The sequence below is a fragment of the Aspergillus wentii genome, assembly GCF_001890725.1.
Source record: "Aspergillus wentii DTO 134E9 unplaced genomic scaffold ASPWEscaffold_5, whole genome shotgun sequence".
NCBI classification, from domain to species: Eukaryota; Fungi; Ascomycota; class Eurotiomycetes; order Eurotiales; family Aspergillaceae; genus Aspergillus; species Aspergillus wentii.
Genome location: NW_024467836.1, coordinates 2,380,697 through 2,408,224, shown reverse-complemented (window position 1 = coordinate 2,408,224; position 27,528 = coordinate 2,380,697). Strand labels below are relative to the sequence as shown.

The window sequence follows — 27,528 nt, the reverse complement described above, 5'->3', positions numbered from 1 at the left end:
TTTGCTCTACATTCACGTGCTCAAAATCTACATTTTTACTGTGTTTGCGTTATTATATTCTACTTCTCGAGTCTACGCAAAGTATTCTTGATATGATGATATGCAATATGACAGCTGATATAGATCTGTCACAGTGGCTGTTTCACATTCCTCCGATCGGGGTATTCACACTTTATCCTCAACGTCTACACGACCAGACAACAAAAGTAAAGACACCGTTGAATGCCACCCCATTAAGCATAAAATATCCCCTATTCTGCCTTGCCTCCGATTCAATAAATCACATCAATTTGTCAAGCTTCAACACTGCCCTGGGGCTTGTCTTCTGGCAGGGTCTGTGTTGTCTAACCGTATCGGGTAATGATATTCGGGTTGATTTTTACGGTCTGCGAATAGTAAGCAATGATAAAGGTGTAAGAAGTCAAGGAATATGAAACAGATGCATAGTAAGCAGATAAGCAGAATGGATCATTCTGTTATGGTAGAATCATAAGTCAGTCAGGCTTTGGGGTTGGTTCTTGATCTGGACGGTAAATATACCGTTCAGATGGAAATATATATTTGAAAGGGCAGTGGAGTTGAAGCACTATGCCATAGGTTCACGAACATCGGAGTGTAGTTACTAGATCTATGGATATATTTCAGTCTCTTGATGATGGAATATATATTCCATCATGAACGTGTATTTGTATCTAAGAGTAACCTGCTTAACATACGATAGTTGGACATTGTATTCGTTATTGCCACCTTGGTCCTTTGTATACTATGTGGATATCTATGCTGCTAAATTGTAGTTATCGGACCCATAGAATATCCTCGTCTATCTAAAGAAAAACTGGGTTATTCTCCATCTTTATTCGTGGTCCGTACGCCACCGATAACAGCCCTATGGATGTTTCACCTGCATGTCGTTAGATGGTTCTTAAATGACGCCACTTGTTCATCATTGGCTATTGATGGATATCGTTATTGCAGTTAAGATTATCTATGCATTGATATCACATCCAATCTTAAGAAAGCTTATTATTGCTTGACTAAATTATGTAAATGTAGATTTGGATATCTCATAATTATCCCATGGTATCTTATACGCCAAAAATCAAAGTCAATAAATATACACAGATAAACTAGCCCGGCAACTCAGTCGGCGCAATTATCCTCTCCTCAGAATGTCTCCCCAATTCCACCGGCGGCGGCGCCGTATCATGATGCTGATGCTTCATGTCCGGCTGCCAACTCTGCAACTCCGGCACGGGTTTGACATTGCCCGCATCCATCTCCCGGGGCGGTTGAATCGGCGGTTGTGGTTGGTTGATAGGCTGCATCGTGGACGACGAGTCTCGTAATTGCTGACGCGATCTATTCTTTCGTTTCTGGAGACAGACAAAGCCGAGTGCTGCGATGAGGGCGATACCCGCTGCTGCGACGCCGACGCCGATGCCTGCTTTTGCGCCGGTGGATAGGGAAGATGATTGCGGGGAGGGATTGGCGGAGGGAGTGGAGGATGTCGTGGCCCATTTTGTGCTGAAGAGAGGTTCGGTCATGTTGATGGGACGGCCGGCAGTGGCGTTGGGTTTGGTTTCGCAGGCTGTGACGAGGTTGTTGAAGACTGGAAGCATAAGTAAGTGCATTCATTGGTCAGAGTAGGATGACTTACAGTTGGCCAGCACGACCGAACCCTCGGATTTGGCCAGACATGAAGCACAGTCAGGGGCGTATTTCTGGAAGAGATGCTCGCCCCAGTCGCAGTAGGCGTATTGCTTGACCATTTTGCCATCATCGAGGAACCAGGCACGGTTGAGGACGGCGGAGAGAGGAGTGCAGTAGTCGTTGCAGTTGGCGTTGGTGCTGTTGGTGGGGTGTTGGATGAGGCAATATTGGAGGGTCCATTTCATATTGACTAGAGGGTCAGATTCATTCATGCATGAAGTGTCAGATACATACAGGTAAACCAGTAGAGATCATTGTCGGTCGATGTGTTATAGGCCGGACTGGTACTCTCGCAGAGCAGGCAATTGGCCATGTTGGGATTCGGCTTGGAGGTGTTGAACTGGTCGTCCCAGCAGTCGATGTCCCATCCATATGTCTTGCCCTTGCCGCATGCTGAGCTGCATATTGAGCCGGATGTGACCTCGATAGCCAGTGTGGGGAGGAAGAAGATGGAAGAAAAGAGGATGGAAAGGCGCATCTTGCCTATCGGGAAAGCTTCATGAAGAAAAGGATGAACAAACTAAACCAGACTGCAGAACAGCGACTGGGATGGTTTTATTATTCTTCCAACATGCGTACCACTCTGCGCGGAAGCTTCTTAGTTAGCACTAGGCGGATATCCAGGCTGAATCCGAGATGATACCAAATAACATGGCTGGAAAATGTCCACCCGCATCCTCCGCCCCCTTGGACCCCATTTAGCAGTGTTTAGCAGCATCTAGTGTATGGCTGGTGCATGCTTAGCCCGTTTCCGAGGGACTGTGCAGGAATCAAGGAGGCGATGAAGGATGTCGGAGATTGTGATTTGACAGACCCCACTTTGATAAGCGAGCATGATTCCATTTATATACAGATCGAAGCAGTATAGATCGACATGTATTTGAGTTCATCACAACCCGCTCCATCGCTCCTCGCCCAATTCCAGCCTTTTTCCTGCATTAATCCTCGAAACCTTTTATTCTTCTTCAGCTTTTCCCGGTCGATCTTCAATGCCTTGCCCAATATTCATGTTAGATCGTCTGCAGCACACATGCCGTACTCTTGCGTCTTCATGCGTCGGTTGAGTCGCTTGTTCAGTTTTTCTCGATGAGGGTAGTCTTGATCGCGTCTGCTTTAGATGCGTTAAAGTATGGAAGGCCGATGTAGGATGGGTCGGTTACGCTTTCGAGACGGTCTTCGGAGGGTTGGTCATTAAAGTGGTATAGGTCGAAGAGGAGGACATGTATTCTGTACCAGAGGGTAGGCGAAGTGGAGGTATCTTGCAGGTTGGACAGGGTAATACAGTCACTCTTGTCTGAATCCACTTTCTGTAGTTCACTCATTGTAGATTGATGGACATGAATGAAGATTGATGATAGAAAATGTGAATGAAATGGTCGCTTGGTAGATGGCAGCCTAATAGTGTGAAGGATGTGATGTATACTTCATTCATCCACCAGAATCAGTAAATATTCACCCTGTCTTCTATTATATATACCCTCATCTCTCACCTCTCCTCCTTATCCCTTTCTTTTCTCATCATCATCATCTCTTCTCTATCATCTCTTTGCATACAACTAAGAGTCGTGCGTCAATAGCATCCATTGTCACGCAGACCATCTGTCTTTGATGATTATCAGACAATAGTTTTGTAAAGTGTCTTCCCTGCCTAAAACATCATCCTGACTGACATGTTTTAGGTAATCGAAATTCTGCCGTGTGCTCTATTGTCTGCATCTTCCTCTCCGTGCATACACCTCCATCGTGTATGTGCTCATGTTTGCGAGACATCAGTAAGATCCCATCCCATCAAAACTTCAAAGATTATACTGACTCATGACTCTTCCAAGGAACGATGTTGATCCATGGCACAACATGGAAGATGAATCCTCTGGCGAACATACCCTACGATACCCGAAGGCTTTAAAACAAAGCACCTCACATCGACTACATACAATAATTGTCTGACTGTTCCATGGATCTCGCGTTGATCTACTACATGTTGGATCCACAAGAGAGATGGCCTGGCAGACGTCTACTTGTCTTGCTTAGACACTGTGATTACACCACAGCCACAGTTGGAGAGCTTATGATGGCAACAAAGTAAGTTTGGAGTCCAAGATAATCCTTGATGGTCGTTGACAGACTCAACATAGTCCATCTACTCCGATATGGATCACAAGTCAAACCCGGATTGAAAGGTGCCTTAGGGATCTTCGATCTCTACAATAGCTTTTGGCGGTCTAGCTCGCAGAAGCTTAGTTTCGACGACTTGGCCAGACTGATGCTGTCAAGACTTGTTTCAGCTACCAACCGGGTATATTGTCGGCATTCCTTGATAGGCTGAACCGCGCGTTAACTTGCTCTGACATGGCAGAAGTGGTTGGATCGGCTGCTGTTCTGTACAGCTCCAGTACACAGTAGCTATACTGATCTAGCTATCACCGTGGGGCTGATGGAAGAATTCATCGAAACCTCATCCCATGCAACAAGCTCAATTTCCATCCCATCGTATTTAGATGGCAAGGATACAATCTACTCCCACATCGGATGGACAATGCTTGTATTCATGGTAATAGTATGATAGCCCGGGGTCTTATGACCATGCTAAAGTTTAGCATGGTCATTAAAGTGGTTGAGATTAATGAAGTGCCATATAGATTGGGTCAGAGTGACAAGGTTCCAGAACTTTCCATATCTGATTTCGTTGCGGATTACATTTTGTTTCCACTGGAGTCTTGAGAAATGTGCCTTGATACTAATCTCTCAAGTTCAATCATGGGGCTCATAGTTGATACGGATGTCCACTCCACAATTGATGTCTACCCATGGGATGCACAGGCAGCATCAAATAATTTCAACAGCTGCAGTGCTTGTGCATCTCGTGGCGCAGTCGAAATCAAGCTTCCGTACTTGCGGCGAAGCCACCGACTTCTTGGTCTGGGGATGTCAGCCGGTTCATGGTAGACAACCCGGGATTTGAATGGTGATCTCTGCAACTGGCCCTCGAGTGGAGCCCCGGGTCCTCGGGCCCGATTCAACACAGCAAAAGATGGGTGGCATAGAATTGAAGGTCTGCGCTATGCAGGCAAAAAACACAAAAAAAAAGACAAGACTGACGTGACAGCTCCTGGTTTCGTCCATCCAAACCAAAATATAGAAATGGTTTGAATCGTGTTCTTTGTTTGGTGATATTTGTAGATGTGGCTATGGACGGTGGGGAAGTCTAGAAATAAGGGTCTTATGGACATTCAGGCCACCCATCTGCAGTCATCTCTGTATAACCTGCATTATTTCCTTTTCGGCTCTCTTTGTGACTCCTTTTTTAAAGAATAGTGAATCATAATGAGTCAGTTCGTATTGATCTGCATGATCCACGCCACAAACCTGGCCAATCAGAACAGTTCCCCAAATTTAAACGGTGAGATTAGGCAGTAGCTTAATATTCGCATTTTTGGAAATTTCATTTATATATTGATATCGATGAACTCAATCTTCATGTCATTCTATCCATCTAATATCGGCTCTCAATGGCAATACTACAGGCCTTCCATTACGGCTGTGCCCTAACAGCCAGTCTCTATCTTCTCATTTCTACCGTCCTCAATATAGGCAGAGTGAAACAGTCCGAATCAAATAAAATCAAGCCACACATCCTCCCGACGACTCTTATCATCATATCCTATCTTGTTGCAGGCACCATTGAAATCATCCGAAATGGCTTTGTCGATTCCCAGTCCGATCTCTTCCACGCAATTCTACTTGTCTTAGTTTGGTCTTCAGTTCGAATTCTAAAATGCCTCTGGTATGAACTGTTGGTGATATCGATCATCAATATCGCGTTCGACGCGCCACTTCTCGCTTTGTCTCGTCGGTCGCAGACAGTACCACAGCTGGTCTGTCTGGCTCTTCGGCTTTCTTTGTTCTTATATTTCGCGGTAATCTCGATATACGCATCCTCGAAGCCTACAGCAAACTCTGAAGAATCAGAGTCACTCTTAGGGAACGGAGCTGCCTCATACGATACAGTACCTGCTATCCCAGACCATGACGACGAGAGTGACTCGGAATCCGACGACGATCACGACATCAAACAAGCTCGAGCTAAACGCCTTCAGGAAACAGGCAGCTGGTTCGCGTACGTCAAGGACTTTTCCATCTTTCTACCCTACCTCATCCCTCGAAAAGACAAGAAAGTGCAGCTCTCTATCTTGGTAAGCCTTGTGTGTGTTGCAGCTGGCCGAGCACTAAATATCCTTGTGCCGCGACAACTGGGTATCGTGACGGATGATATCCTCGCAAATGAAGCCCCTTTCAAGGCTCTCGGGATCTGGGTAGTATTGGACCTGATTCGCAATGACGCTGGGCTGGGGTTGATTCTTGCCTTGGTGACGATTCCTATCAAGCAATTCTCATATCGGCAGATCACAAATGCAGCGTTTAGCCATGTTCTGAATCTATCGATGGATTTTCATTCCCAGCGCGATTCGGCCGAGGTCATGAAGGCCGTTGAGCAGGGAGAATCGTTGACAAATCTTCTCGAAACGGCTGTTAATGAGATACTTCCCACGATAGCTGATTTAGTTATTGCGTCTGGTATGCTGTATTGGAAGTTTAATGCCTATGCGTCGCTGGCTATGGTGGTTGCGTCCATCGCCTATATCACGGTCGAGGTCATTACATCCAACTGGAACATCGGCACAAGGCGTCAGCTCACAAAAGCCCAACGAGACGAAACGCGCGTCATGCATCAGGCTATCCAAGGCTGGCAGACCGTCTCCTATTTCAACCGGTTCTTCTTCGAGCGATCCCGTTTCAGCAAGTCAGTCGATGCCCAGCTCAAGGCGAGCAGGCGCTTCGGGCAGCGCGACGCATACGGAAAAGCAATACTCGAAGTGATGGTTCCTCTTACATTCTTTGTTCTCGCGTGCCTGGTGGTTTTTGAAATCTCGCAGGGCCGTTCATCTCCTGGTGACTTTGTGTTTTTTCTTCAGTATTGGGATACGCTTATTTATCCTATCATGTATCTTTCGGCGGAGTACAGATGGCTTATGTCGCAGCTTGTGGACGCAGAGCGACTTCTACTTCTACTTCAGACGAAGTCGAGTGTCACTGACCAAGAAGGCGCAAAGGATCTTGGGTCTGTGGATGGGCATGTATCATTTAACCATGTGCATTTCTCTTATGACCCTCGCAAGCCGACCGTGACGGATGTCAACATTACTGCCTCGCCGGGAGAGACCGTCGCTCTTGTCGGTATGACCGGATCCGGGAAGTCTTCCATTCTCAAACTACTGCTCCGTTTCTACGATGTTTCTTCCGGACGGGTCGAGATTGACGGCCATGATGTTCGTGGTGTCACGCTCAGCTCTCTCCGCGAGGCTATCGGGGTCGTTCCACAAGATCCGCTCCTTTTCAATGCTTCGATCATGGAAAACCTGCGCTATGCAAAACCATCAGCTAGCGATGAAGAGATCTTCACTGCGTGCCGTGCAGCTGCTATTCATGATAGGATCCTCACCTTCCCCGATCGCTACGAGACAAAAGTCGGAGAGCAGGGAGTCAAACTCTCTGGCGGCGAGTTACAGCGCATAGCCATCGCCCGAGTATTCCTCAAAGACTCGCCGATTCTCCTTCTCGACGAGGCGACAAGTGCGGTAGATACCAACACCGAGTCGGAAATTCAGGCTGCGTTGGATAGATTGAGAACGAAACGAACAACGTTTGTCATCGCGCATCGATTGTCGACAGTTGTGAGTGCCGATCAGATCCTGGTCCTGGATGAGGGACGGATCGTGGAGAGAGGAACGCATGAGGAGCTGCTGGCAAGGGGTGGGAAGTATCAGAGTCTCTGGGCAAGGCAAAGTGGTAATAGCCTGGTTATGGAGGAGCAGGATGATCTTATAGAGACTTGAAGTTAGTTCTGATTAGACTGTTTTTAGATAAAATGTTATGTTTCTTCAATGTGGAGTACCTTGTATACCGTCATCCTTTTTGATAGAACCCATCTAGAACAAGCCATTTGCATCATCCAGAACAGTTGATCGAACCAGTCAATCTGGAGCACCTACAGCTGGAGGAACAAGGACCCACGTCAAGCAGAGCCAAAAAGAGAATGAGAAAAATTTCCTGTCTTCACTGGAGGGGTGTCACGAGCAGTCATTCACTCAAAGCCCTCGGGACTTCTCGCTGTTTCTCTCCCCCCTCTATATTTCTCCCTCTTCCCCTCCATCCTCTTCTTCTTCTTCCCTTCCCACCCCTCTTTCAGTCTCTCATCTTCGTCTCTCTCATCTCAGTCTCTCGTCAATTTGTATTCGCAGAATAGGGATGCACATTATGCCGATGTTTGACCAAGAACAAGCCTTATCACAGGGGTGGAGCATGTTCCTGGGATTCTTGCTCGCGCATATATTCCTCAGTACGCCTTACATCCTGCACCAGCTCCGACTCCTGGTACGACTGCTGCTCCCGGTTCGTGCACCAGCTTCGATTCCTGCTCCTGCTACAGCTGCGATTGCTGCCCCCCTGCTACAGCAGCGATTGCTGCCGCTGCGACTGCAGAGCATTACGCTGCAAACCTACTGCAGAGAATTTGCCCCGTTCATCTCATGGGAATCCCCTGTATGCTCCCAGAGTGCACGGGTCTTAAAATTTGCGAGGTATGCCAACTGTGAAATTGAGTCTCTTACAACATAGCCCAGCTAACATTATTCGTTCTATAGGTCATGAAAACGAATCATGCACACATTTGCACCACGCCATGCGATTACCTCCACCAAATTACAACTACGTGCTATAAGATAGTGGAGGGCGAAGAATGTGGAGGAAAAACATGCGGGATGGGTCATGACTTTCTGGAGGTCAGACTCCAGAGTTATGTGAGAGGATATTACCACCGTGTGCAGACTTTGGCGGAATCCTTCTATGAGGAATCAGAGTAATCTTCAATTGGTATCATAGTTTAAGGATGTATTCCAGGGCACACCAGGTCCTTGCCATATTTGTTCCCGTACCAGAACAAGGAAATACTGAGCACGACTGAGCAACGTGCAGGCTCGCTGCCTAGCGCAGAATTTTAATGTACAGTTTTTCTTGTTTCACTTCCCTCTCCTCTTTTACTATATCTTTCTCTTCAACCATCTCCATCCAACCTTCCTACTACAAGTTCTCGAGCCTTCATCGCCCGCCTCTGCCTCTCCTTCCTTAGCGTCCAACATAGCCAAACACCCTTCCCTCCGTAGCAATTTTACATCCCAGTCTTATTTTTATGTCTAATTCTCATTGCAATGCAAACGGGCAGTTGGTAATACAGATGAGAGGAAATCTAGTTTATCAAGGGCTATGGTGTTGATGATGAGTCAGCAGCGCATCAAGATCTCCATAAACTTATGGCTTCCCCGCGATGAAGAATTTTTAAGGGTTTAGTGAAATGCTTCACATCCACCATTTTACATGGCTCCCGATCGCCCCTTACCCATCTCCGAGGCGTGGGCAAGCCCCGATGCCTACATTGAGGCCCTTCTATCCTTCTCCACCACATCGGTGCTCTTCATGAATTTGTGCGGTGGCGTCCACATGGTTGACTTTTTGACCCGCGAGCCCGATTTGTATACAACAATACTGCCAGAAGATTGGAGATCGTTTTTTGAACAGCATGATACTCAAGATATCATTCAGCTGCTTTTAAGAGAGGATATTGAGCCCTTACGAGGCGCCGGCGAGTCCTTTGTAGATCAAAGCAGCCGTACTTGGAATGGAGCAGCATTCCCTCCCCAGAGCCTTTTAGACTACATTTTCAACATTCGCCGTCTGGCGCTCAAACGAGAAATATGCACTTCATCATCGAAGACTATCGAATTACCAAAGCAAGTTGCTATGCATATGAACCGAAAAAAAGTACACGAGGTTGAATGCCTTTCTCAATACGTCGCATCCCTATCAAAAACTGTCAACGAGCGCCGAGGGGAAGAAGTCACTCACATTGTCGATTTCGGATCTGGACAGAACTACCTTGGACGGACGCTGGCCAGTCCGCCGTACGACAAGCATATCATCGCGATTGAGCGCAAGCATCAGTACATCAGCGGTGCCAAAAACATGGATGTTCGAGCCAAATTGGCAAAGGACCCGAAGGCTCGATCTTCTCACAAGAACAAACTTTCATCCGACAGCTACGTTTTGACGTCAGAGCAGATTGCTTCTGGAACGACGGAAGCACCCAACTCGATAATAGAGAGCCCACAGATCCAGGAAGACGTTCCTTTTGTCGAGATGTTAGGCGAAATTAGGCTCCAACCCGACGAACTGTTCGGACCCTCCATCAAAGCTCCATCACAAGATAGGCTGCCGACACCAGAGGTTCATACTCGTGGTACACTCAGCTATATTGAACATGAAATCCAAGACGGCTATCTTGAGCCCATTATCAGCCACGTTATCCATCCATCATCTGCTGGACCTTCCGGTGAAGAGAGAAAAGAGGAGAGTGCTGCTAGATTGATGGTTGTTTCCCTTCACTCTTGCGGAAACCTTGTTCATCATGGTATCCGATCTCTCGTTGTGAACCCTTCGATTGTGGCCGTCGCTATGATCGGTTGTTGCTACAATTTGTTGACTGAACGCCTCGGTCCATCCACCTGTGACCTCCCTATCATTCAATCTCTCCACCCTCGACTGGAAGAGACTGGCACATCATACGACCCGCACGGATTTCCCATGTCTAAATACTACGAGAATTACCAAAGTCCGGGCGCAACGACCGGCATGAAGCTTAACATTACAGCCCGCGCATTAGCCGTTCAAGCCCCATACAACTGGGGCTACAATGACAGTGAAATGTCCTTTACCCGTCATTTTTTCCGTGCCCTGCTACAACGTATTCTCGTCGATCGCAGCGTTCTTCCCAGCCACTCTATTCCAGGAGACGCAGCGAACTCGATCATCCTTGGCAAATTGCCCAAATCCGCCTTTCAATCTTTTACTGCATATTTTCGCGCTGCGACTATCAAGATGAGTCGAGACCCGATATATGGTTCTCGAGTGCAGGAGCAGATTGCTACCCTGACTGATGAGGACATTCACTGCTATGAAAATCAATACCAACCGGCAAGGAAACATTTAAGTATCGTGTGGAGCTTAATGGCCTTCAGCTCTCAGCTCGTTGAGGCTATCATTGTCGTGGATCGGTGGCAATTTCTTCGTGAGCAGGACTCGATCAAAGATTGCTGGGTCCAGCCGGTGTTTGACTACAGCCTAAGTCCGCGAAACCTGGCGGTCATTGGACTGAAGAAATAATAGATATAGACAGGGAAGAGATATTTTATGTTCGTGATACCCAATGAGGACATCTTCAGTTTAAACAAAGTCTTCACTCGCTATTCGCTCAATCGGCATGGCAGTGCGCTGTCCAACATTTCTTTTCTTCTCGTCTCTCAAACAATAAATAGAATTTCGCCTAGTTACTAACATCTCTGTAGGTTGGTAGATAGTTGAACAAATCATTCTTTGTTTGGACATTGTCCATCTGGAAATCGAGTATAACCGAGTATTGTCGTGATATCCCCGTTAGCTTCCAGAGATTCATAGGCTATTCACACGGCATACGAGCTAATATTTAAATTCAAAGAGTATTTACGTGGTATTCAAGTGCATATGTAGAAGTTCGATGAAGAAATTCTCCAGCATGGTTTGTTTTGACTACCAGTGCGTCGCGTTGGATGTATTCACTCGACAACCCTTAGGGCAGTCCTCTCTGGGCTTCTCTCCTCTTCTCTCCCCACCCCCTCACTCTTTCTTTTTTTCTTTTCTCTCTTTCTTCTCTCCTTTCCATCCCTCCCCTCATATCCTCATCCGTATCTTCATTTTTCTATCTCCTTCGCGTATCAAAAGTCCTTTATCTCTTCAGTCCCAGCTGGGCCTTCTGTTCTCAGCATGTCAGCCGCAGTCCAGCCCTCCCAGCGTGGCGAGACCAAGATCAAGGTAAAGTGAGCCACCAATCCCCTTTAGGTGTACTAACTGTCGAAAGCACGAGGTCTCGTTCCAAAACCTGCACAGAACGGTAGATTAATTATATGGCAAAGCAGCCGAATGGGGTGGTTGTCGTGAGTATGCATTCTCTTCGCATTGGGTTCATTCCGTATCTCTCAATGACCAGACCCCGTTCTACCCAATTTGACTTTGCCAGGGATGAGTTTATATCGCTTGTATGTTCTATGTTCCTCTTCATAGTCAAATCTTGATTTCATTGGAGTGAGATACTAATTCCAGCAAACTTTCCCCACCAGAGGACCATACAAGAGAGAACATTGATGGCACAAAGGATCTTATACGCTTTCAATGCGGTGGCCGTGATGGATACGCAGAGATTAACTTCGTCTTTACTCCATCTAATAAATCGGTGGGTTGAACCAGGTTTTATCCCTCGGAATACCCTAACTCGGATGGTGATTAGAGCCAGTAGAAAGAAACCTGTGTCCAGCGGTCTCCTCCCATGCCACAGAGACCCCTGTCAGTCTCTCTCTCAGTCTTCAACGTCCCTAACGGTCTCCATAACCTTTCAATGGAGTTCTTCTGGACAGGACAGAAGCACTGTAATCTTCTGCCCTTGTTACCGGAGATGTAGCTGCTTCTGGCTACATAATTAGTAACAGGGCTACTGAATCCATCTGAGTGTGAATGTTTAAATGGTAATGTCCGAACATCTTCAACCAAGTTCTCTACCTCGTCTCGCTAACTCGGAATCATTGTACAGGTTTTATTATTAAAATGCCAAATGCCGCTATTTATCAATGTCTACATGAAGGGTTGTTGGCGATCTCACCACTTGTTCCCCGAGATCCTAATGATACTTCCCATACCGCTTGTCAAGAGACGTCGAATGTATCCTGGATCAGACCCTGGCTGGCGAGCCCTGTGACATCTAGATGGGGTCTCCTGCGATAAGGAAGCTTGCTTGCGATCCCCGCACATTTCAAGGGACAGTTGCTTTCGCCCCGAGAAGAAGGACATAGCTGGCGAGCATTTCAACGGGGGTTCGTTTCCAAGTGACTCGAACCTGTTTACGGGTCTTGCGTGGGGCTACTGAATACATCTGATATTTCCAGCACCTTTCTAATGGAATCGTCTGTCAGGCTACGCCATTAGTTGCGAGAATATGGTTTGTGGCTCGAAGAACATGAGCTCGGGGTTCTCCATAACCGTTCAGTGGGGGTTTCATGTTGAATTGCGAGACTTGGTTTAATTCGGGAAGTTCTAATATTCTAATAGATGGTTGACAATTTCCATGATCCTTTAGAACAACAAAACGGCGTAGCAGTAATCTGGCAAGTCTTACGTAGAAAAGGTAAACCGCACAGCGATGGCAGTTGACTCGAACAAGATGGAAGCAAGTTATGAAGCTTCATGTACATGGTGAAAAAAAAGATGTAGAAAGTTCAATATTCAGTAGGTTAGAGTTTCGGCAGGGCCTTCTTACTTTGTGGCTTTTTGGGAACAAAGTTTACGTTTATTCTTATCGCAGCTACGAGTCGAAGGTAGAAGAAATAATGTCTTGAATGAAGTGATATCATTGCGTCTAAACATCTAAATCATAACAATGGGATATCAAAGGTATGCAATAATATGCAAAAGAAAATGCACCCAACCATCCCGACCGGCCCAGAATAAACATAACTCCGTTTTAATGAATCGCAACGAAAAGCTCAAACAAACAAGCAAAGACGTCTATGCGTTCTCAGCATGGTACGACTCCTCCTGGCCCTTACGGGTATGCTGGGCACGGTCCTCGCCGAGGATATCGCGCTGGGGGATCTCGAACTTGCTGCTCTTCCAAGGAGCGACTTTGTGGACGTACATCCAGTCGAGTTCCTCGAGGGTACGGCCCTGACCTTCGATGACGAAGAAGTAGACGATGAAGGCACCGACGAACATGCAGCCGGCGAAGACGTAGCCGTAGGCAAAGTCAATCTCGTTCGTGATGAAGGGGGTGAAGAAACCGATCAGGAAGTTCCAGAGCCAGTTTGAAGCGGTCGACAGCGCCATGCCCTTGGCACGGTACTTGGATGGGAAGAGCTCAGCGCAAATGGCCCAGACGAGAGGGGCCCAGGTCATGGCGTAGACTGCGATGTAGAAGCAGGCGACGACAATCATGCCCTTGCCGACGGCGGGGGTGTTGGTGGGATTCTCAACGTCGAGGAGGAAGTGGCCGATGGAACCGAAGATCATGAAGAGAACGAACATGCTGAAACCGCCAATGATGAGAGCCTTGCGGCGACCGAAGTTCTCACCGACATAGAGACCACCGAAGGTTGTGCCGAAGTTGACGGCGCCGAGGATGACTTGGGTGATGAAGCTGTTGGAGATACCGGCACCTTTGAAGATAGTGGTACCCTGGTGTTGAGGTTAGCAGGAGCGAAGCCAAATGCGGACGGGGCTAGGGCAGAAGGGGAATGGGTGCGGGAGGGAACCAAAAAGGGAAAAGCAAGGAAGACTCACGTAGTAGAAGAAGTAGTTGGAACCAGTAAGCTGCTGCAACGCTTGGAGGGCCATACCCAACATGATACGGTAGAACATGCGCGGGGCAGTGATGAACTCGTGCCAGACTTGGGTCTCGGCCTGCTCAGCCTCGAGCTGGTATCCGATCTCCTCCATCTCGTTGATGATGACTTTGTGGTTTTCAGGGACACCATAGAGCTTGGACATGGTGCGACGAGCACTGTCGACCTTGCCGTGGCGGTATTCGAAACGAGGAGTCTCGGGGAAGAAAGCCATACCACCACCGAGCATGATGGCAAAGAGGAAGGTCAACCCCAAAGTGATACGCCACTGGGCGGTACCCGTCATGGTGTTGGTTCCCAAGTTGATACAGTAGGAGAGGAAGATACCAAAGGTGACGAAGAGCTGGTAGCAACTGATCATGGCACCACGGACATGACGAGGAGCACTCTCACCCTGGTACATGGGGACAACGAGGGAGCAACCACCGACACCAAGACCAGTGACCCAACGACCCAGGACCATCTGGACCCAGTTACCGGAGGGAGCAGCGATCTGGACGATGAGACCGACCATCATGATCAAACACCAGATGGTGATGGACCAGCGACGACCGATGTAATCAGCGACAGGAGCACCGACCAAGGCACCGATGAGGGTACCGATGGACAGGATAGAGACGATCAGACCGGACCGGACGTTGCTGAAGGCATAGTCCTCAGGGCCCGGGCCGGTATGTTCAGCATAACGCTGCATGTAGTTGGACATGGCTTCGAAACCAGAGATCTGACCAGTGTCGTAACCGAACAGCATACCTCCCATGGAGACGAAAGTGCCCATGACAAAGGCGCGGAGAGTGACGCGGGGGATAGGGGTGTCAACACCACGGTCCAACGGTTTGTTGTCGAAGGAGTCCGTGCTGGAGAGGTGAGGAGGGGCGGCCGAGATGGACTCGCCATGGTGGGCAGAAGTTTCGAGGCCCATGGTGGGAAAGTAGAGTAGGAGGAGTAGGTGTAGCAGTAGGAGTAAACAGTAGAGATGGATGAGGAAGGGAAAGAGAAAAGGAAAAGGAGGAGAAAAAGAGACAGACTAGTGGAAGGCTGCTGTCAAAGACTGGGCTACTGATCGAATGCAGACGGAAAAGGAGGGCGTTGAGCGCCTTTTTAAGCCCGTTTTCAGCCGGACTCCCAACGGGGGAGCAGTCGACGAGAGCGAAAACTCAGTCCGAGAAACGAGCCGAGATGACGATGTGTCGGGCAGCGTCCGGGGGGAAAGACAGACGAAGAGATGGAGAAAAACCGGCCGAGGCCGACGGCGACGTCCAGTGAGAAGAGGCGAAGAATCGGGGCCACGTCGGCTCCCCGTGGAGGAGAAGTGAGAGAGTGGAGATGAGGTTCCGTGGTTGCATCTTTCTGTGTGTCTTCTATCATCCTTTTTATTTATTGTAATCTACCAGAGCATTCCATCCATTATTGTGATCATAATAATTATTATTTGCATTCATCTTCTATTATTGTATATGGTGCTGCATTCGGCGTTCCCCACTCGGCAAATCGTCGGAAATGCGGAAACGAACGGAGAGCTGGAGACCCGGAGAAGATGGAGAGCTGGAGATGAGGGGTGGCAATGCCCGATTCAGTCGCCGGTGAGGCCTCATGCAGGGTTTGCGGAGTCTGGAGTATGGGGTAATGCATCATCGTACATTTCCATATCATCATCATCATCATCGTAGAACTCGTAGAAACACACAGATTCTTATCAATCCAACAAAAGTTTCAACAACGCCCAGATCCCGAAATCCATCCCGACCGAGCCGACTTGATGCTTTGTGGACGCCACCAGAACAAGCTTTGCACGACGCCACCGGCATCATCCTGTGATCCCATCCCTGCCTTCATTTCGCCCGTCCATGTTTTATGTTTGATGGCTATTATTGGTGATTATTTAGTAACTATTGTTTGATCTTACTGCATCCAATCATCTACTGCATTCCTTATCCGAATGCATATGCATCCCTTGATTGCACCCGGAAAAATGCACTCGCGGCTGACTCAGCATCAGAGTTTTCTGGGGTCGCCTGTGAGGTCATCAAGCTTTCGTCTATTTTACTTTTTGTATTTTTACTTTGACTTTTAGTTTCTCAGGAACTGTTGATCGTATTCTTATTTCTTATTTCTCATTGCTTGTTTACACTCTTATCATAATAGCACGAATGTAGATTGAATAATGCCCCCCATCCTGTAGTGACAGATGTCAGTGTCAACCCCAGGAATCCCCAGAATCGATCTCTTTTCCGCTAAAATTCCGCCAAACTGCCGAGATTCGGATAATTGCAGTCCCTGATTACCTAACCACCCCAAACCATTAGTCACTAGTCTGTCATAGTGCATCACATGACCCTCACATGACCGGATGAGATCGGAACAGGTTAAGATTGTCGCTTCCAGAACACAACGTGGACATTACTCTTTTGGGTTCTAGCGTCTCGGGTCCGATCGCTACGGAGGTGACAGCAAACAGTCGACGGAGCCGAGTGAAGAGTTTCATAATTGCTTTGGTTCCGATGAGTCGGTTATCCGAGTTTATGCCTTATGAATTATGATGGGTGCCTACCGTTGGGTTGTGTGGCTGAGTTGGGGCTGTGCTATATCTGGTTCTAGTGTCTACAACCCCAGATTGTCAGCGATTTCAGTGGCCATTACACCAAGATAAGACATGATAACTAGATTAGGCCGTTCGGAAAATGTCAGAGTAGTTAGTGTCGTGTCAAGACCAGATATAATGCGGGGTAATATATCCATATATCCGCCTTACGCTGTTCGCTCACCGGCCATATCCCCCATCCTCCCCAATCCCCCATCAAAACAGACCATCAAATTCAAAATAAACATCAGATCTTCAAAATGGCTACATCCAAATCGATCCGCGTCGCTGTCACGCAACACGAACCCGAATGGCTCGATCTCGGGGCGACCGTGGCCAAAACCTGTCAGCTGATTCAAGAGGCTGCCAACCATGGCGCCCAGCTGATTACCTTTCCTGAATGCTGGATTCCGGGATATCCAGCGTGGATTTGGTTGGCTCCCTATTTACTGCTCTAACGTATGATCCGCTAATAAAGCAGGGCTCGGCCGGTAGATATGGAGTTGGCGAGACTGTATATCAAAAGCTCCCTCTCCTACGACTCGGACGAGATACGGCAAATCTGCACCGCAGCAGCACAGAATAACATCGCCGTTTCGCTCGGATTCTCCGAGAATGACGGCAACTCTGTCTACATCGCACAGTGTACCATCGATAACGCAGGGGAGATCGTGATGCGGCGGAGAAAGTTAAAGCCTACACACATGGAGCGGACGATCTTCGGGGATGCATCGGGCGGCAGTCTGCTGAATGTGACTGCGCTTGATGGGATTGGAAATGTCGGGGCGCTCTCGTGCTGGGAACATATTCAGCCGTTGCTGAAATATAACACGATGCGACAGCGAGAGGAGTTTCATATCGCTGCTTGGCCGCCTTTGCATCCTCATCCTGGGGGTGAGGCGCTGTGGGGGATGTCAAGCGAGGGGTGTCTGAGTTTATCGCAGACGTATGCGGTTGAGTCGGGGACGTTCGTGTTCCATACGACTGCTGTGATGAGAGAAAAGGGGATTGAGAAGATGAAGATAGACGGGGGGATGTTTGGCGTTGCTGGGGGAGGGTGTTCTGCTATCATCGGGCCGGATGGACGACGGCTGTCCGAGGTGTTACCACCGACTGAAGAGGGAATTATTTATGCTGATCTGGACCTGGATATGTTGCTGTCGAGCCGTCACTTTGTCGATGCTGTTGGCCACTATAGTAGACCGGATATGTTGTGGTTGGGAGTGGACGTGACCGAGAAGCGACACTGGCGGGAGGATGAGAGGAAGCCGTAGTTGTAGATGTATATCTGTTACTTGCTATGTATTTCGTAGTCGTTAACATGAAACATTTCCCTTTTTGGTGCGGAGTTGAAGTGATCAACATGAAGCGTTGTAGAACGTCCGAATCCGTCACGGAGATGCCCTCCGCCAATGTAGTTATATATATTCACTCATCCTGGTAGCTTATTTTTCCAACACAACCAACACAACAGACACAACCAAACAGTCAACAAACGATCAGTACGCAACCATGAAGCTTCTCTCCATCCTCTCGTTCGCAGCACTGGCTGCTGCCCTTCCGAAAGCTTCCACTGCCTCTTCTTCCTCTATTTCTGGTTCTACCTCGTCTGTTCCTGCGCCGTCTCCCTCTGGTTCTGCCTCGGCCTCCTTCGTCAGCACCTCAGGAACCCAATTCACCATCGACAACAAGAAAGGCTACTACGCCGGCTCCAATGCCTACTGGATTGGCTTCCTGACCAACAATGATGACGTCGACCTCGTCTTTCAACACATGAGCGAGTCGGGCCTCAAAATTCTCCGCGTCTGGGGCTTCAACGACGTCAACTCTATTCCGGCCAACAACAAAGTCTGGTTCCAGTATCACGCCAACGGGACGTCGCAGATCAACACGGGCGCAAATGGGTTGCAGCGACTGGATTACGTTGTGTCGTCCGCTGAGAAACACGGCATCAAGCTGATTATCAACTTTGTGAACAGCTGGAGTGACTACGGCGGCATGGAGGCGTATACGTCCGCCTACGGGGGGGATCAGACGGGGTGGTATACCAACACCAAGATACAGGCTGCATACCAGAGGTATATCAAGGCTGTGGTGTCGCGCTACGCGAAATCGACTGCGGTTTTTGCGTGGGAATTGGCGAATGAGCCACGGTGCAAGGGTTGCGACACGGACGTGTTGTATAACTGGATCGCAAAGACGAGCAAGTATATCAAGTCGCTGGACGCGAATCATTTGGTCGCCATTGGCGATGAGGGATTTGGCCTTGATATCCAGTCTGATGGCAGCTATCCATTCGGATACAGCGAGGGATTGAACTTTACCAAAAACTTGGGTATCAAGGATATTGATTTTGGGACATTCCATCTCTATCCGTCTAGCTGTAAGTGCACCACCCTATTCGGCACTGCACCACTAACAAGAACAGGGGGCGTCCCCAACTCCTTTGGAAACAGCTGGGTAACTTCGCATGGCACTGCCTGTGCAGCAGCCGGCAAGCCGTGCCTGTTTGAAGAATACGGCGTCACATCCGACCACTGCAACCTCGAATCGCCGTGGCAAAAGACGGCGTTGAACGCGACAGGCGTGTCTGCGGATTTGTACTGGCAGTATGGAGATACCTTGAGCACTGGACCGTCGCCCGATGATGAAAACACCATTTACTATGGAACAAGCGACTTTGAATGTCTGGTGACAGAGCACGTCAAGAGCATCTAGCGGCGTCCTCCGTCTCTGATATAGTGGGGGGCCAAGAGACCAAGACACCAAGACTTTAGATGCAACATCTGATTAATGCACGCGCTTGATTGGATTGAATACCAAGGACCTTGAGTTCGCATATTTCTGAAATCTTCTCAAATCCCTCAATGTAGAAATTATTCTCTGAAAATGTCGCTGTCTGAAAAACCCGCCCTGGTGCAGGCTGTGCCTGTCGCTGCCGATGAGGCCGAAAAATCGCTTCAGTTTACGGAAGACGAACATTCGCTGGGTTTTTGGGAAGCAGCCAGACTGTATTGGCCTGCTCTTGCTTGGGGGTTATTTATTAATCTAGCGACCATTCTGAAAGGAATCGTCTGTCTTTTCTTTCTTATTCTTTTTTTTTTCTTTTCTTTCTTTATAAACGGTACATACTAATAGACTGTAGGATGGAGGCATCGTGCGCAGTCTCGTCGGCCTCAACGCCTTCAAACACACATATGGCTACAATTACAATGGCGAATATATCATCGCCGCCCGCTGGCTCTCAGCCTTCAACTACGCCAACAACGTCGGCGCCATCATCGGCGCCCTCTGTTCCGGCTTCGCGTACGATCGTTTCGGCCCTCGTCGCATGATGGCCGCTTGTTCGATCTTGTCGATCGCATTTATCTTTTTGCAGTTTTTCAGCCACACACCGGCGCAGCTGTTTGCAGGCGAGCTCATCAACGGGTGTATTATTGCGTTTTATCCGATCTGTGCGTCGGCGTATGTGGGTGAAGTCACTCCGTTGGCGTTGCGAGGTTTCGCTGCGTCCATGACGAATTTGGCGTTTTCGATTGGATCGCTCATTGCGTCGGGGATTCTGAAGGGGACGGAGTCAATGGAGAGCGTTTGGTCGTATAAGATTCCGATCGCGACGCAGTGGATTCTGCCTGTGTTCGTGCTGCTGCTGATCTTCTTCTGCCCTGATCCGCCATATTGGCTGTGCAAGAAGGGGGAATATGACAGCGCAGCACGATCGCTGACTCGTTTGGCAACGAAGGATGTCGATGTGAGTCTGAAACTGGCGCATATCAAAGAAACACTCAGACTGGAAGAGAGTTTCGGCCACGAGAACAAATTCAACTATCGCGACTGTTTCAAAGGCACGAATCTACGTCGCTTGATTATTTGCGTCATGGCATACGACATGCAGTCCTTCTCCGGCAATGTGTTCTTCATCAACTACGCCGTGCATTTCATGGAAGTCGCCGGACTCGACTCCTCAGATGCCTTTTCCATGAATCTCGGCCTGACAGCACTGGGCTTACTCGGCACAATCATCTCCTGGCCATTACTCTCCTACATCGGTCGAAGAACCGTCTATCTCTTCGGCTGCTCCGCCCTCGCCATCCTCCTCTTCATCATTGCAACACTCGACTTTGCGCCTCGCCAAACCAACAGCCCAACCTGGGCCCAATGCGCCCTCATGCTCGCCTGCAACTTCATCTACGACCTCACCCTCGGCCCATTCTGCTACGTCCTACTGGCCGAAGTATCATCGACCAAACTGCGCAGTGCGACCATCGCCCTCGCGACGGTAAGCTGCTTCATCTGGTCCGTCGTATTCGCCGTCGCGATCCCGTACGCGATGAACGAAGATGAAGCAAACTGGCGTGGAAAGCTTGGTTTCCTTTTCTCGGGTTTGAGTGCGATATGTCTTGTGTTTTGCTTTTTCTGTATGCCCGAGACGAAGGGGAGGACGTTTGAGGAGTTGGATATTCTGTTTGAGAAAAAGGTTCCCAGTCGTAAGTTTGGGGAGTATAAGATTGAGATTGTTCAGTCGGATGGGAGATAGATATTACGATTATGATTATCATTTCTTGTTGATTTCGCCTGCGAGACCGAGAAGGCCATCCTAGCAGGGGACTTCATTGCGGTAAACTTTTGATAATTCCGCAGCGAATATTGACCGACGTGTTCTACTCAAATAAAATATAGCATCCAGTTCTAATCTACGAGTCTGAGAAGCAACGCAACCACTGCCACTGATCAGGCCATGAATGGGTTTACACCTTCCCGCCGGCTTTGAACCGAGTGGGTAGACTTTGGCTGGCGGATGGAAGTCGATTCTCAACGAGAAATATCTGCGTGACTCAATTACATGCGTAGAGCGTGTTCTGTTTAAGATAAGTGGAGTCAATATGCGTAGTACAAATCAGTCATATGGAGACTGGATGGGAAGAGTCAGGTTGTGATATTTGGCTCTGAGGGGGCAACGAATAGTAGAGTCTATGTATATATTTAGTACCAAGCTTTGGAAGGATCTATTTACAAACATTCTAATATCACAAATAGACATGCTCTTGTATAGAAAAAGCCACCCCAAAATGAATCTATCACACTAAATCTCCCCAATCATTCCCTCAATACTCTCAACTGTCCTCTCCGGCATACTGAAAAACGGAGAATGCGAACTGGGCAGCGACGCCCTGACTGGAGCAGGGAGGGAGGCCTCCTTACTCCCCGTCTCCAGCAAGGAACAGAAAGTCTCCTGCAAAGGCATCTGCAGTGCCTGATCCTGTTCGCAGAAGAGATACCCAGTGCGCATGTGTTTGAACGGTTCATGCGCGATTGGCGTCAGGAAAGCATTTATGGATGTGTGGCTGAGCTGGCTGATTGCTTTTTGCTGTTGCTCGGGTTCCATATCTGCGTAGAAGACGTTCTCCTCGTTGGAGGAGTAGGTGTAGTCGCCCTATACTGTTAATAACCGTATATAGGCATAATGAAGGTATACTCACATTCGAACGCATCCACGGCGACGGCTTCCCACCCAAGCCATCAACAAGGCTCTGCCCTTCTGGCAGCACAAACGCAGCCAGATAAATCAGCAGCGAGATACCCCCATTCTTACCCTGTTTCGCTCTCTGCACGCTCCCTAGTCCTTCGCTCGCATTCGAGGCGACAGTACCTCCGTATGAGCGCGCGATTAAGACGACAGACTTTCCTTCATCTTCAATTAATCGGCTCAACACGGTTCGCAGGTTCGCAGCATCATCGGCACCTGTTTTGGTGGGTGGCTCTGCGCCGATGGATGGGTTGGCAACGGCCTCGGTGGGGAATCCGTGGGCCTCGAAGATGGGGCGGACGAGGTCGAAGCACTGGGGCAAGTGCCACGCCCCTGGGACGAAGACGAGGGTGGGTTTAGTCTGCATGACCAATAGTTGTCTATTTGTCTGGATGGAAATAGGGAATATGCCCCTTTTTATATCGTCGGTACGTGGTAAGTGTTGTCAACCCCTCATCAGCGTTTAGCGAAACGACGAACTCAATGGCTCGACTCTCTGGCTCTGAAGATGGAGAAATTTTGTATGCAATTCAGCCAATCGGAATCCTCCCCAGGATACAGCCTTCCTTCCATCTTGCGCATTCCAGTGTGTTATGTCTGTTGATCAAGTCCCTATTATTTTTGTCGTTTGAATTCCATGCTTATTGTATCTTACCAGCAGACTAATAAGATGTGAATTGTATAAAATGATACCGCATAAGAGGGGAAAGTCAGCCGAGTCAGTCAGGGTGCGGGGCTGGATTTTATTTCCGGTAGTACCAGGGGGTATTCCGGGGTTGGCTGTTTACCACTTTCGAGGCTGCATGGAGTTTAGGTACACACCTTCACTCAATTATCCGTACTACTCGACTTTAATTAATCATTGTCTTTTGCTAGGGTTATCCTCTTCAAATGATGATAGAATATGCTGTGTATCTCGGATGTGGGAAAGGACACCAAAGTGCCCTAGTCATTCGTGGCACTTCCAAGATAAAGCAGTAGCTGACAAAATAAAAACAACACTAAACACAGAACTGGGTTGATCTGGTACAATTATACAAGCAGATCTGCTGCTATGGAGAAGCCATCATTGTTCCATCATCTTTGTTAATGAGGCACTCCCATCCGTGTTCAAACATAGGGCTCTGTAGGCTCATAGCGGTGTAGAACCCACCGGGTCTGGAGAGTGTGTTGTTATGAGATTCCATATCGACAGACTGTACATTCTATTATGATATCTTCATATTAGTTCTAATCCACCCATTTTGCTCTAATGAATCGGGCCCGAGGACCCGGTGCTCCACCGCCGGCCATTTGCAGAGATCACCATCATTGCAGGCCAGACAAGATATCAATCAAATCGAACTTCTCTTTTCTGGTTTCATCTTCAGATACTCAGCACCTAGCAGATAAAGGTCACTGGGTGCTCTTGTAGTCTAAAGGCTGAACTGCCGGCAAAGACCTGCTGTAGATAGCGGTCGTCGCCGGCCAGTTTTCTGCGCTTGCTCAATCACGAGTTCGACGAGAGCTTGATTTGAGCTGAGCCTACTTGACATGATTGCTGATTCAAAAATTACATGTAGCTCTTGGGGCACAAATGAATGGGGATGTTTCAATCACGACTGAAGAGAAGATTCCCTTGTCACACATCCAGCATCACGCATCCGACTACTTTGTATCTTAGCTTCGAGAACTTCCTCAACTTCCTCCGCTATACATGAAGATTGGCTTCTAATAGACGAGCTGCCTCTGCAGCCTGACAGGCCAGAATGGAACATGCCACAAGGGCAATTGACACCGCCTCCATCTCCTCCGCATCGCACAGGTCAAACGGACCGTAAGTTCGCATCTCTAAAAATGCAGTCGGACCATCCACTCCCGTTTTCAAAAATTCTTTATAACCCTGACCTGGCATCAGAAATGTTAAAAACATTTGGTCCCGATCCATCGAAACTAGAAGTCGACTGGGAGAGACAAAGGATATTAGCATATTGCGAAACAAAAAGGAACAACAAAAGAAGAAAGTACATACTGGCCATTCAAGGCCGGGAGACCAGTCTCGTCTGCACAGAAGATCCATGATGCGCCTTCGCCCCCCTCCTGCATCCGAACGTCATTCAGAATATTCCACCTCGAGGCTCTCTTTACCTCAACAATGCTTTGGATGACTCGTTTCATCTTCGTCCACAGAGCACCGTCAGTGACGGCAGTGTAAGAAGCGTTGCTGAAGCTCGCCCGCAGGGTGACATGATCTAAAACCCAATGCGATCTCGTATTAGGGATTAGATCCCCCACCATCCTCAGCAGAATCCCGGAGGCCGCATTGACCGTTATCTCATATTCTGCGTCCGAAAATAGCTTCTTGTCCGACTTCTTCTTGGTTCGAGGGGCGGTTGGCAGCTTTCGCTTTTTAGGGACATGAACAGTCGGCTCGTCCGCGTGCTCTTCATTGTCACTGTCCTCCCACACATTGATGGCCGTTGCCCTTGTCGAGCGGTTCCCTCGAGGTAAGTCCCGGGCATTGGTATCCGGGATTTGATCGACCGGTCGGGCATCCGAGCGACTGATTTCGCCGAGGAACGTCAAAAACGGGATGAACTCCCCTGGGCAGTCCGGGCCACTCCTCGGGATGCAGTCGAAATTAGGGTGTTCAGAGCGGATGCATCGGAGCATTGCGTTGAACGAGTCGGACTGCTTCAGTATCGCTTGCGCATCTCCCCACACTGATGCCAGTCCGTACTTGTCCTTGAAGGTAAGGAACTCCAATGGCTCCAGTATTTGCGGGAAATAAACCCGAAGCAAAGAGAACTGCTCATGAGAGACCTTGGAGCCAGAGAACATCTTCTCCAGCTTGTGGAGGGCGGTTTTCGGTGCGAACTTCTTGATCAGCTCCCGACAGGCTTCAGGGCAATCTGGCACAAAAAAGGTGGAAGCCATGGCTTTATCGAAGCGAAATCCCAGTCAGCTATTTGCATGCAATTTTCAAGCCTCTGATGCTCACCGCGACCTTAGGCAAACTGGATATTATGTGCTGATAGATCTAGAAGACGAAGAGGAAGGATTAAGAGTAACAATACACGGAGAGTGCAAGAGTAAGCGTATGGGAGTTGTTGCTAGAGAGGAGATTCTATCCATATATCTACAGAGCGTTACTCAGTGAAGAGCCACAGCACAGGATCAAAGTGAATAGCCACAATACAGAATCAAAGTAGTCTGTCTCATTGGGGCAAACCACCTGAGGGTGGTATCAAAGCAGCGTCCCGAGACATTGGTTAGGTAAAGCAAAGAAACCTCCCATTATAGTCAACTTCTGTATATTCCCTTCCGACTATAAGGCAAACTGCATAATACTCCCTTTGAATAGTATTGCAACTATCCGCAGTGACTTCATGGATACTTTCTGTACCTTTCTGTACCGTGGTATGGTTGCGTTTGTTTGTCATCCGCCTTTCACTGGATGGATTCACTTCACTGCAGGCAGAGACAAACAACGTCGGGCAGCATGTCGCCTTTCCCCCAACAGATTTTCCTTTCCCTGGAATCACCCCCAGCCATCCTGTCTTTTCTAAGTTCATCTCTCTGCTGTATCACTAGCTCCATTACTGGCCTTGCGTTTTAATATCCTCCCTCGTACAGCTTCAATATCAACCTCTTACGTTCCACCCACCAACCACCATGTCAGGATCACTACGACGGACATTTTCTATCCGACAGCGCTTTACACACCAGTCGCATGACGATGAGGCAACAGAAGCCGAAGTACAAATCCAAAGAGAGCGTGTTCTCGAAGCCATCGATCTCTTGTACGCTACGGTGGATAGTATCCCCAAGCCAGTTCTGGACGGGGAAGATATGATCCATCTCAAGCTCAAAGTCGAACACCTTGCGACGGACGAAGGCGAGGGTGGCAGCCTGCGAAGAATGTTCTTCGATCCACTCCTCGACGAGGCCATGCAACGTTTTCCCATGGCAGAACACGAACCAACACAATCTCGTCTCGAAATACACAACACAACGATGGACATTCGTCCCCCGGATTATCGGCCTATCTCTGCTGCAAGCGCGCTCTGTGGCAACCTGGCTTGGCAATTCAGCACCGCCCATCGAGACAACGTGCCAGAAGACAAAGAGGGTCTTCACAGTCCTAACCTTGCATGGCTCAGTAGATGGCGGTATCAGGAGTAAGTCATTCACTGGAGCTTTATAGAAGACATAATCTGCTAACCTAATCCGTGATGGCTCACAGGGGGTTCTCGAAGTGCATGTTCAAAGCTCGATATGCGAATACAGTATTCCTCGAACGGAACCCGAAGTTCCAGCCCATGTTTTCATGGGAGTCGTACGACAGACAGGACAAACCGCATCTCATGTTCTGTATGAAGCATGATGTTAGGGGCGAGGAAAGACTGCTCAGAGGAGAGGTGCTCGCAATCCTGGCTGCCATGCGGAGCCGAATGTCCTTTCAGCTTTTCAAGAAACATTTGATTATACCGGTAGGTGATGTTCGAATTCCATTTTCTACACGTCACTTATTAATGAATACTATCTTTGACCAGATTATGATCTTCTCCTTCTTGGGCCAGTATGGCAGAATCATTCAAGCCTACCACGACGGTCAGAACCTCGTGCTCTACAAGACTCAGCTATTCCCATTTTTCGACAGCCAAACAGCACCCATGGACCTTTTCGTCAGGTACCTGGCAAATCATCCCGTCGGCAATACATCACAGCTTGCACCACAGCCACGAAGGGGCCAGATCTCGCAAGCCCATTTCCAACCACCTCCTTCCGCCGCCCCTGGACCGAGCATGGGGCCAGATCGCAAACTTAGAAACAGACGGTCAGGGATGGACTGGTTTAAAGATCATCTTGGGCTTCACCGTGAAAGTGACGAAAGGCCCGAAGTGAAAGCCCCGCCGGGGTTAGTACCTGAGAAAAAGTGATGTGCTTTATCTCGTGCATGGCCCAGGGATATCGGTCAGTTCGAAAGAGCACAATGGCAAGGAGTTGAATACCATATCAGGTGTATTTCTCTGGTATATCAGGTAGCACATATATCAGCATTGGAATAATTAGGAGGATTCGCTATCAGGGAAGTTTAGAAATAGTCTTTTGTATTAGGAATGCACCATGTATCGTTTGTTTACATCCTAAAGTCCATTACAGCATGACGTGTAGAACAGTAGTATTGAATCATT

The 27,528-nt window shown here is 48.5% G+C and overlaps 14 protein-coding genes across 14 annotated transcripts; 8 read left to right on the top strand and 6 right to left on the bottom strand.

Annotated features, from left to right (window-relative positions):
• Positions 1–1,127: 1,127 nt before the first annotated feature.
• ASPWEDRAFT_29685 (uncharacterized protein) lies at positions 1,128–2,188 on the bottom strand (the record flags this gene model as incomplete). Its single annotated transcript, XM_040833313.1, has 3 exons — positions 1,128–1,609; positions 1,658–1,900; positions 1,945–2,188. The coding sequence occupies 3 exons, from the start codon at positions 2,186–2,188 to the stop codon at positions 1,128–1,130; spliced, it is 969 nt and encodes a 322-aa protein (XP_040688228.1).
• Positions 2,189–4,712: 2,524 nt separating this feature from the next.
• On the bottom strand, positions 4,713–5,007 carry ASPWEDRAFT_585622 (uncharacterized protein). Its single transcript, XM_040838391.1, has one exon. It carries the CDS (start codon positions 4,938–4,940, stop codon positions 4,770–4,772), a length of 171 nt encoding a protein of 56 aa, XP_040688227.1. The 5' UTR covers positions 4,941–5,007; the 3' UTR covers positions 4,713–4,769.
• A 196-nt stretch (positions 5,008–5,203) lies between these two features.
• ASPWEDRAFT_42541 (ABC transporter ATP-binding protein) lies at positions 5,204–7,708 on the top strand. The gene has a single exon (XM_040835806.1). It carries the CDS (start codon positions 5,220–5,222, stop codon positions 7,602–7,604), a length of 2,385 nt encoding a protein of 794 aa, XP_040688226.1. The 5' UTR covers positions 5,204–5,219; the 3' UTR covers positions 7,605–7,708.
• A 240-nt stretch (positions 7,709–7,948) lies between these two features.
• ASPWEDRAFT_185028 (uncharacterized protein) lies at positions 7,949–8,739 on the top strand. Its single transcript, XM_040832053.1, has 2 exons — positions 7,949–8,310; positions 8,412–8,739. The coding sequence occupies exons 1-2, from the start codon at positions 8,017–8,019 to the stop codon at positions 8,628–8,630; spliced, it is 513 nt and encodes a 170-aa protein (XP_040688225.1). The 5' UTR covers positions 7,949–8,016; the 3' UTR covers positions 8,631–8,739.
• A 395-nt stretch (positions 8,740–9,134) lies between these two features.
• Positions 9,135–11,324, top strand: ASPWEDRAFT_42540 (uncharacterized protein). Its single transcript, XM_040835805.1, has one exon. It carries the CDS (start codon positions 9,142–9,144, stop codon positions 10,981–10,983), a length of 1,842 nt encoding a protein of 613 aa, XP_040688224.1. The 5' UTR covers positions 9,135–9,141; the 3' UTR covers positions 10,984–11,324.
• A 1,910-nt stretch (positions 11,325–13,234) lies between these two features.
• Positions 13,235–15,454, bottom strand: ASPWEDRAFT_42539 (sugar porter family MFS transporter). Its single transcript, XM_040835804.1, has 2 exons — positions 14,182–15,454; positions 13,235–14,076 (listed from the first exon to the last, which is right to left on the bottom strand). The coding sequence occupies exons 1-2, from the start codon at positions 15,163–15,165 to the stop codon at positions 13,411–13,413; spliced, it is 1,650 nt and encodes a 549-aa protein (XP_040688223.1). The 5' UTR covers positions 15,166–15,454; the 3' UTR covers positions 13,235–13,410.
• Positions 15,455–16,363: 909 nt separating this feature from the next.
• On the bottom strand, positions 16,364–16,681 carry ASPWEDRAFT_42538 (uncharacterized protein). Its single transcript, XM_040835803.1, has one exon. The coding sequence runs from the start codon at positions 16,569–16,571 to the stop codon at positions 16,380–16,382; it is 192 nt and encodes a 63-aa protein (XP_040688222.1). The 5' UTR covers positions 16,572–16,681; the 3' UTR covers positions 16,364–16,379.
• Positions 16,682–16,722: 41 nt separating this feature from the next.
• Positions 16,723–18,478, top strand: ASPWEDRAFT_70219 (carbon-nitrogen hydrolase family protein). The gene is made up of 2 exons (XM_040839108.1): positions 16,723–17,257; positions 17,306–18,478. The coding sequence occupies exons 1-2, from the start codon at positions 17,085–17,087 to the stop codon at positions 18,096–18,098; spliced, it is 966 nt and encodes a 321-aa protein (XP_040688221.1). The 5' UTR covers positions 16,723–17,084; the 3' UTR covers positions 18,099–18,478.
• ASPWEDRAFT_29680 (glycoside hydrolase 5 family protein) lies at positions 18,337–19,542 on the top strand (the record flags this gene model as incomplete). The annotated part of the gene is made up of 2 exons (XM_040833312.1): positions 18,337–19,207; positions 19,253–19,542. 2 exons carry the CDS (start codon positions 18,337–18,339, stop codon positions 19,540–19,542), a joined length of 1,161 nt encoding a protein of 386 aa, XP_040688220.1.
• An 86-nt stretch (positions 19,543–19,628) lies between these two features.
• ASPWEDRAFT_585559 (uncharacterized protein) lies at positions 19,629–20,057 on the top strand. The gene has a single exon (XM_040838389.1). The coding sequence runs from the start codon at positions 19,714–19,716 to the stop codon at positions 19,957–19,959; it is 246 nt and encodes an 81-aa protein (XP_040688219.1). The 5' UTR covers positions 19,629–19,713; the 3' UTR covers positions 19,960–20,057.
• ASPWEDRAFT_42536 (uncharacterized protein) lies at positions 19,669–21,481 on the top strand. The gene has a single exon (XM_040835802.1). It carries the CDS (start codon positions 20,156–20,158, stop codon positions 21,359–21,361), a length of 1,206 nt encoding a protein of 401 aa, XP_040688218.1. The 5' UTR covers positions 19,669–20,155; the 3' UTR covers positions 21,362–21,481.
• A 298-nt stretch (positions 21,482–21,779) lies between these two features.
• Positions 21,780–22,776, bottom strand: ASPWEDRAFT_60892 (alpha/beta hydrolase). The gene is made up of 2 exons (XM_040838543.1): positions 22,305–22,776; positions 21,780–22,258 (listed from the first exon to the last, which is right to left on the bottom strand). Exons 1-2 carry the CDS (start codon positions 22,716–22,718, stop codon positions 21,908–21,910), a joined length of 765 nt encoding a protein of 254 aa, XP_040688217.1. The 5' UTR covers positions 22,719–22,776; the 3' UTR covers positions 21,780–21,907.
• A 1,210-nt stretch (positions 22,777–23,986) lies between these two features.
• ASPWEDRAFT_173955 (uncharacterized protein) lies at positions 23,987–25,267 on the bottom strand (the record flags this gene model as incomplete). The annotated part of the gene is made up of 3 exons (XM_040831155.1): positions 23,987–23,998; positions 24,048–24,294; positions 24,363–25,267. 3 exons carry the CDS (start codon positions 25,265–25,267, stop codon positions 23,987–23,989), a joined length of 1,164 nt encoding a protein of 387 aa, XP_040688216.1.
• Positions 25,268–26,677: 1,410 nt separating this feature from the next.
• Positions 26,678–27,459, top strand: ASPWEDRAFT_42535 (uncharacterized protein). The gene is made up of 2 exons (XM_040835801.1): positions 26,678–26,823; positions 26,887–27,459. The coding sequence occupies exons 1-2, from the start codon at positions 26,707–26,709 to the stop codon at positions 27,271–27,273; spliced, it is 504 nt and encodes a 167-aa protein (XP_040688215.1). The 5' UTR covers positions 26,678–26,706; the 3' UTR covers positions 27,274–27,459.
• The last annotated feature ends 69 nt before the right edge of the window (positions 27,460–27,528 follow it).

Coding starts and splice junctions, on each gene's coding strand:
- ASPWEDRAFT_585622 (XM_040838391.1), bottom strand. CDS start 4,940: ATGTCCATAAGACCCTTATTTCTAGACTTCCCCACCGTCCATAGCCAC.
- ASPWEDRAFT_42541 (XM_040835806.1), top strand. CDS start 5,220: ATGGCAATACTACAGGCCTTCCATTACGGCTGTGCCCTAACAGCCAGT.
- ASPWEDRAFT_185028 (XM_040832053.1), top strand. CDS start 8,017: ATGCACATTATGCCGATGTTTGACCAAGAACAAGCCTTATCACAGGGG. Junction 8,311..8,411: donor TCATCTCATGGGAATCCCCT/GTATGCTCCCAG, acceptor TTCGTTCTATAG/GTCATGAAAACGAATCATGC.
- ASPWEDRAFT_42540 (XM_040835805.1), top strand. CDS start 9,142: ATGGCTCCCGATCGCCCCTTACCCATCTCCGAGGCGTGGGCAAGCCCC.
- ASPWEDRAFT_42539 (XM_040835804.1), bottom strand. CDS start 15,165: ATGGGCCTCGAAACTTCTGCCCACCATGGCGAGTCCATCTCGGCCGCC. Junction 14,077..14,181: donor CCAACTACTTCTTCTACTAC/GTGAGTCTTCCT, acceptor CCTCAACACCAG/GGTACCACTATCTTCAAAGG.
- ASPWEDRAFT_42538 (XM_040835803.1), bottom strand. CDS start 16,571: ATGCACTATGACAGACTAGTGACTAATGGTTTGGGGTGGTTAGGTAAT.
- ASPWEDRAFT_70219 (XM_040839108.1), top strand. CDS start 17,085: ATGGCTACATCCAAATCGATCCGCGTCGCTGTCACGCAACACGAACCC. Junction 17,258..17,305: donor GGATATCCAGCGTGGATTTG/GTTGGCTCCCTA, acceptor CTAATAAAGCAG/GGCTCGGCCGGTAGATATGG.
- ASPWEDRAFT_585559 (XM_040838389.1), top strand. CDS start 19,714: ATGTCGCTGTCTGAAAAACCCGCCCTGGTGCAGGCTGTGCCTGTCGCT.
- ASPWEDRAFT_42536 (XM_040835802.1), top strand. CDS start 20,156: ATGATGGCCGCTTGTTCGATCTTGTCGATCGCATTTATCTTTTTGCAG.
- ASPWEDRAFT_60892 (XM_040838543.1), bottom strand. CDS start 22,718: ATGCAGACTAAACCCACCCTCGTCTTCGTCCCAGGGGCGTGGCACTTG. Junction 22,259..22,304: donor CGCCGTGGATGCGTTCGAAT/GTGAGTATACCT, acceptor TTAACAGTATAG/GGCGACTACACCTACTCCTC.
- ASPWEDRAFT_42535 (XM_040835801.1), top strand. CDS start 26,707: ATGAAGCATGATGTTAGGGGCGAGGAAAGACTGCTCAGAGGAGAGGTG. Junction 26,824..26,886: donor AGAAACATTTGATTATACCG/GTAGGTGATGTT, acceptor ATCTTTGACCAG/ATTATGATCTTCTCCTTCTT.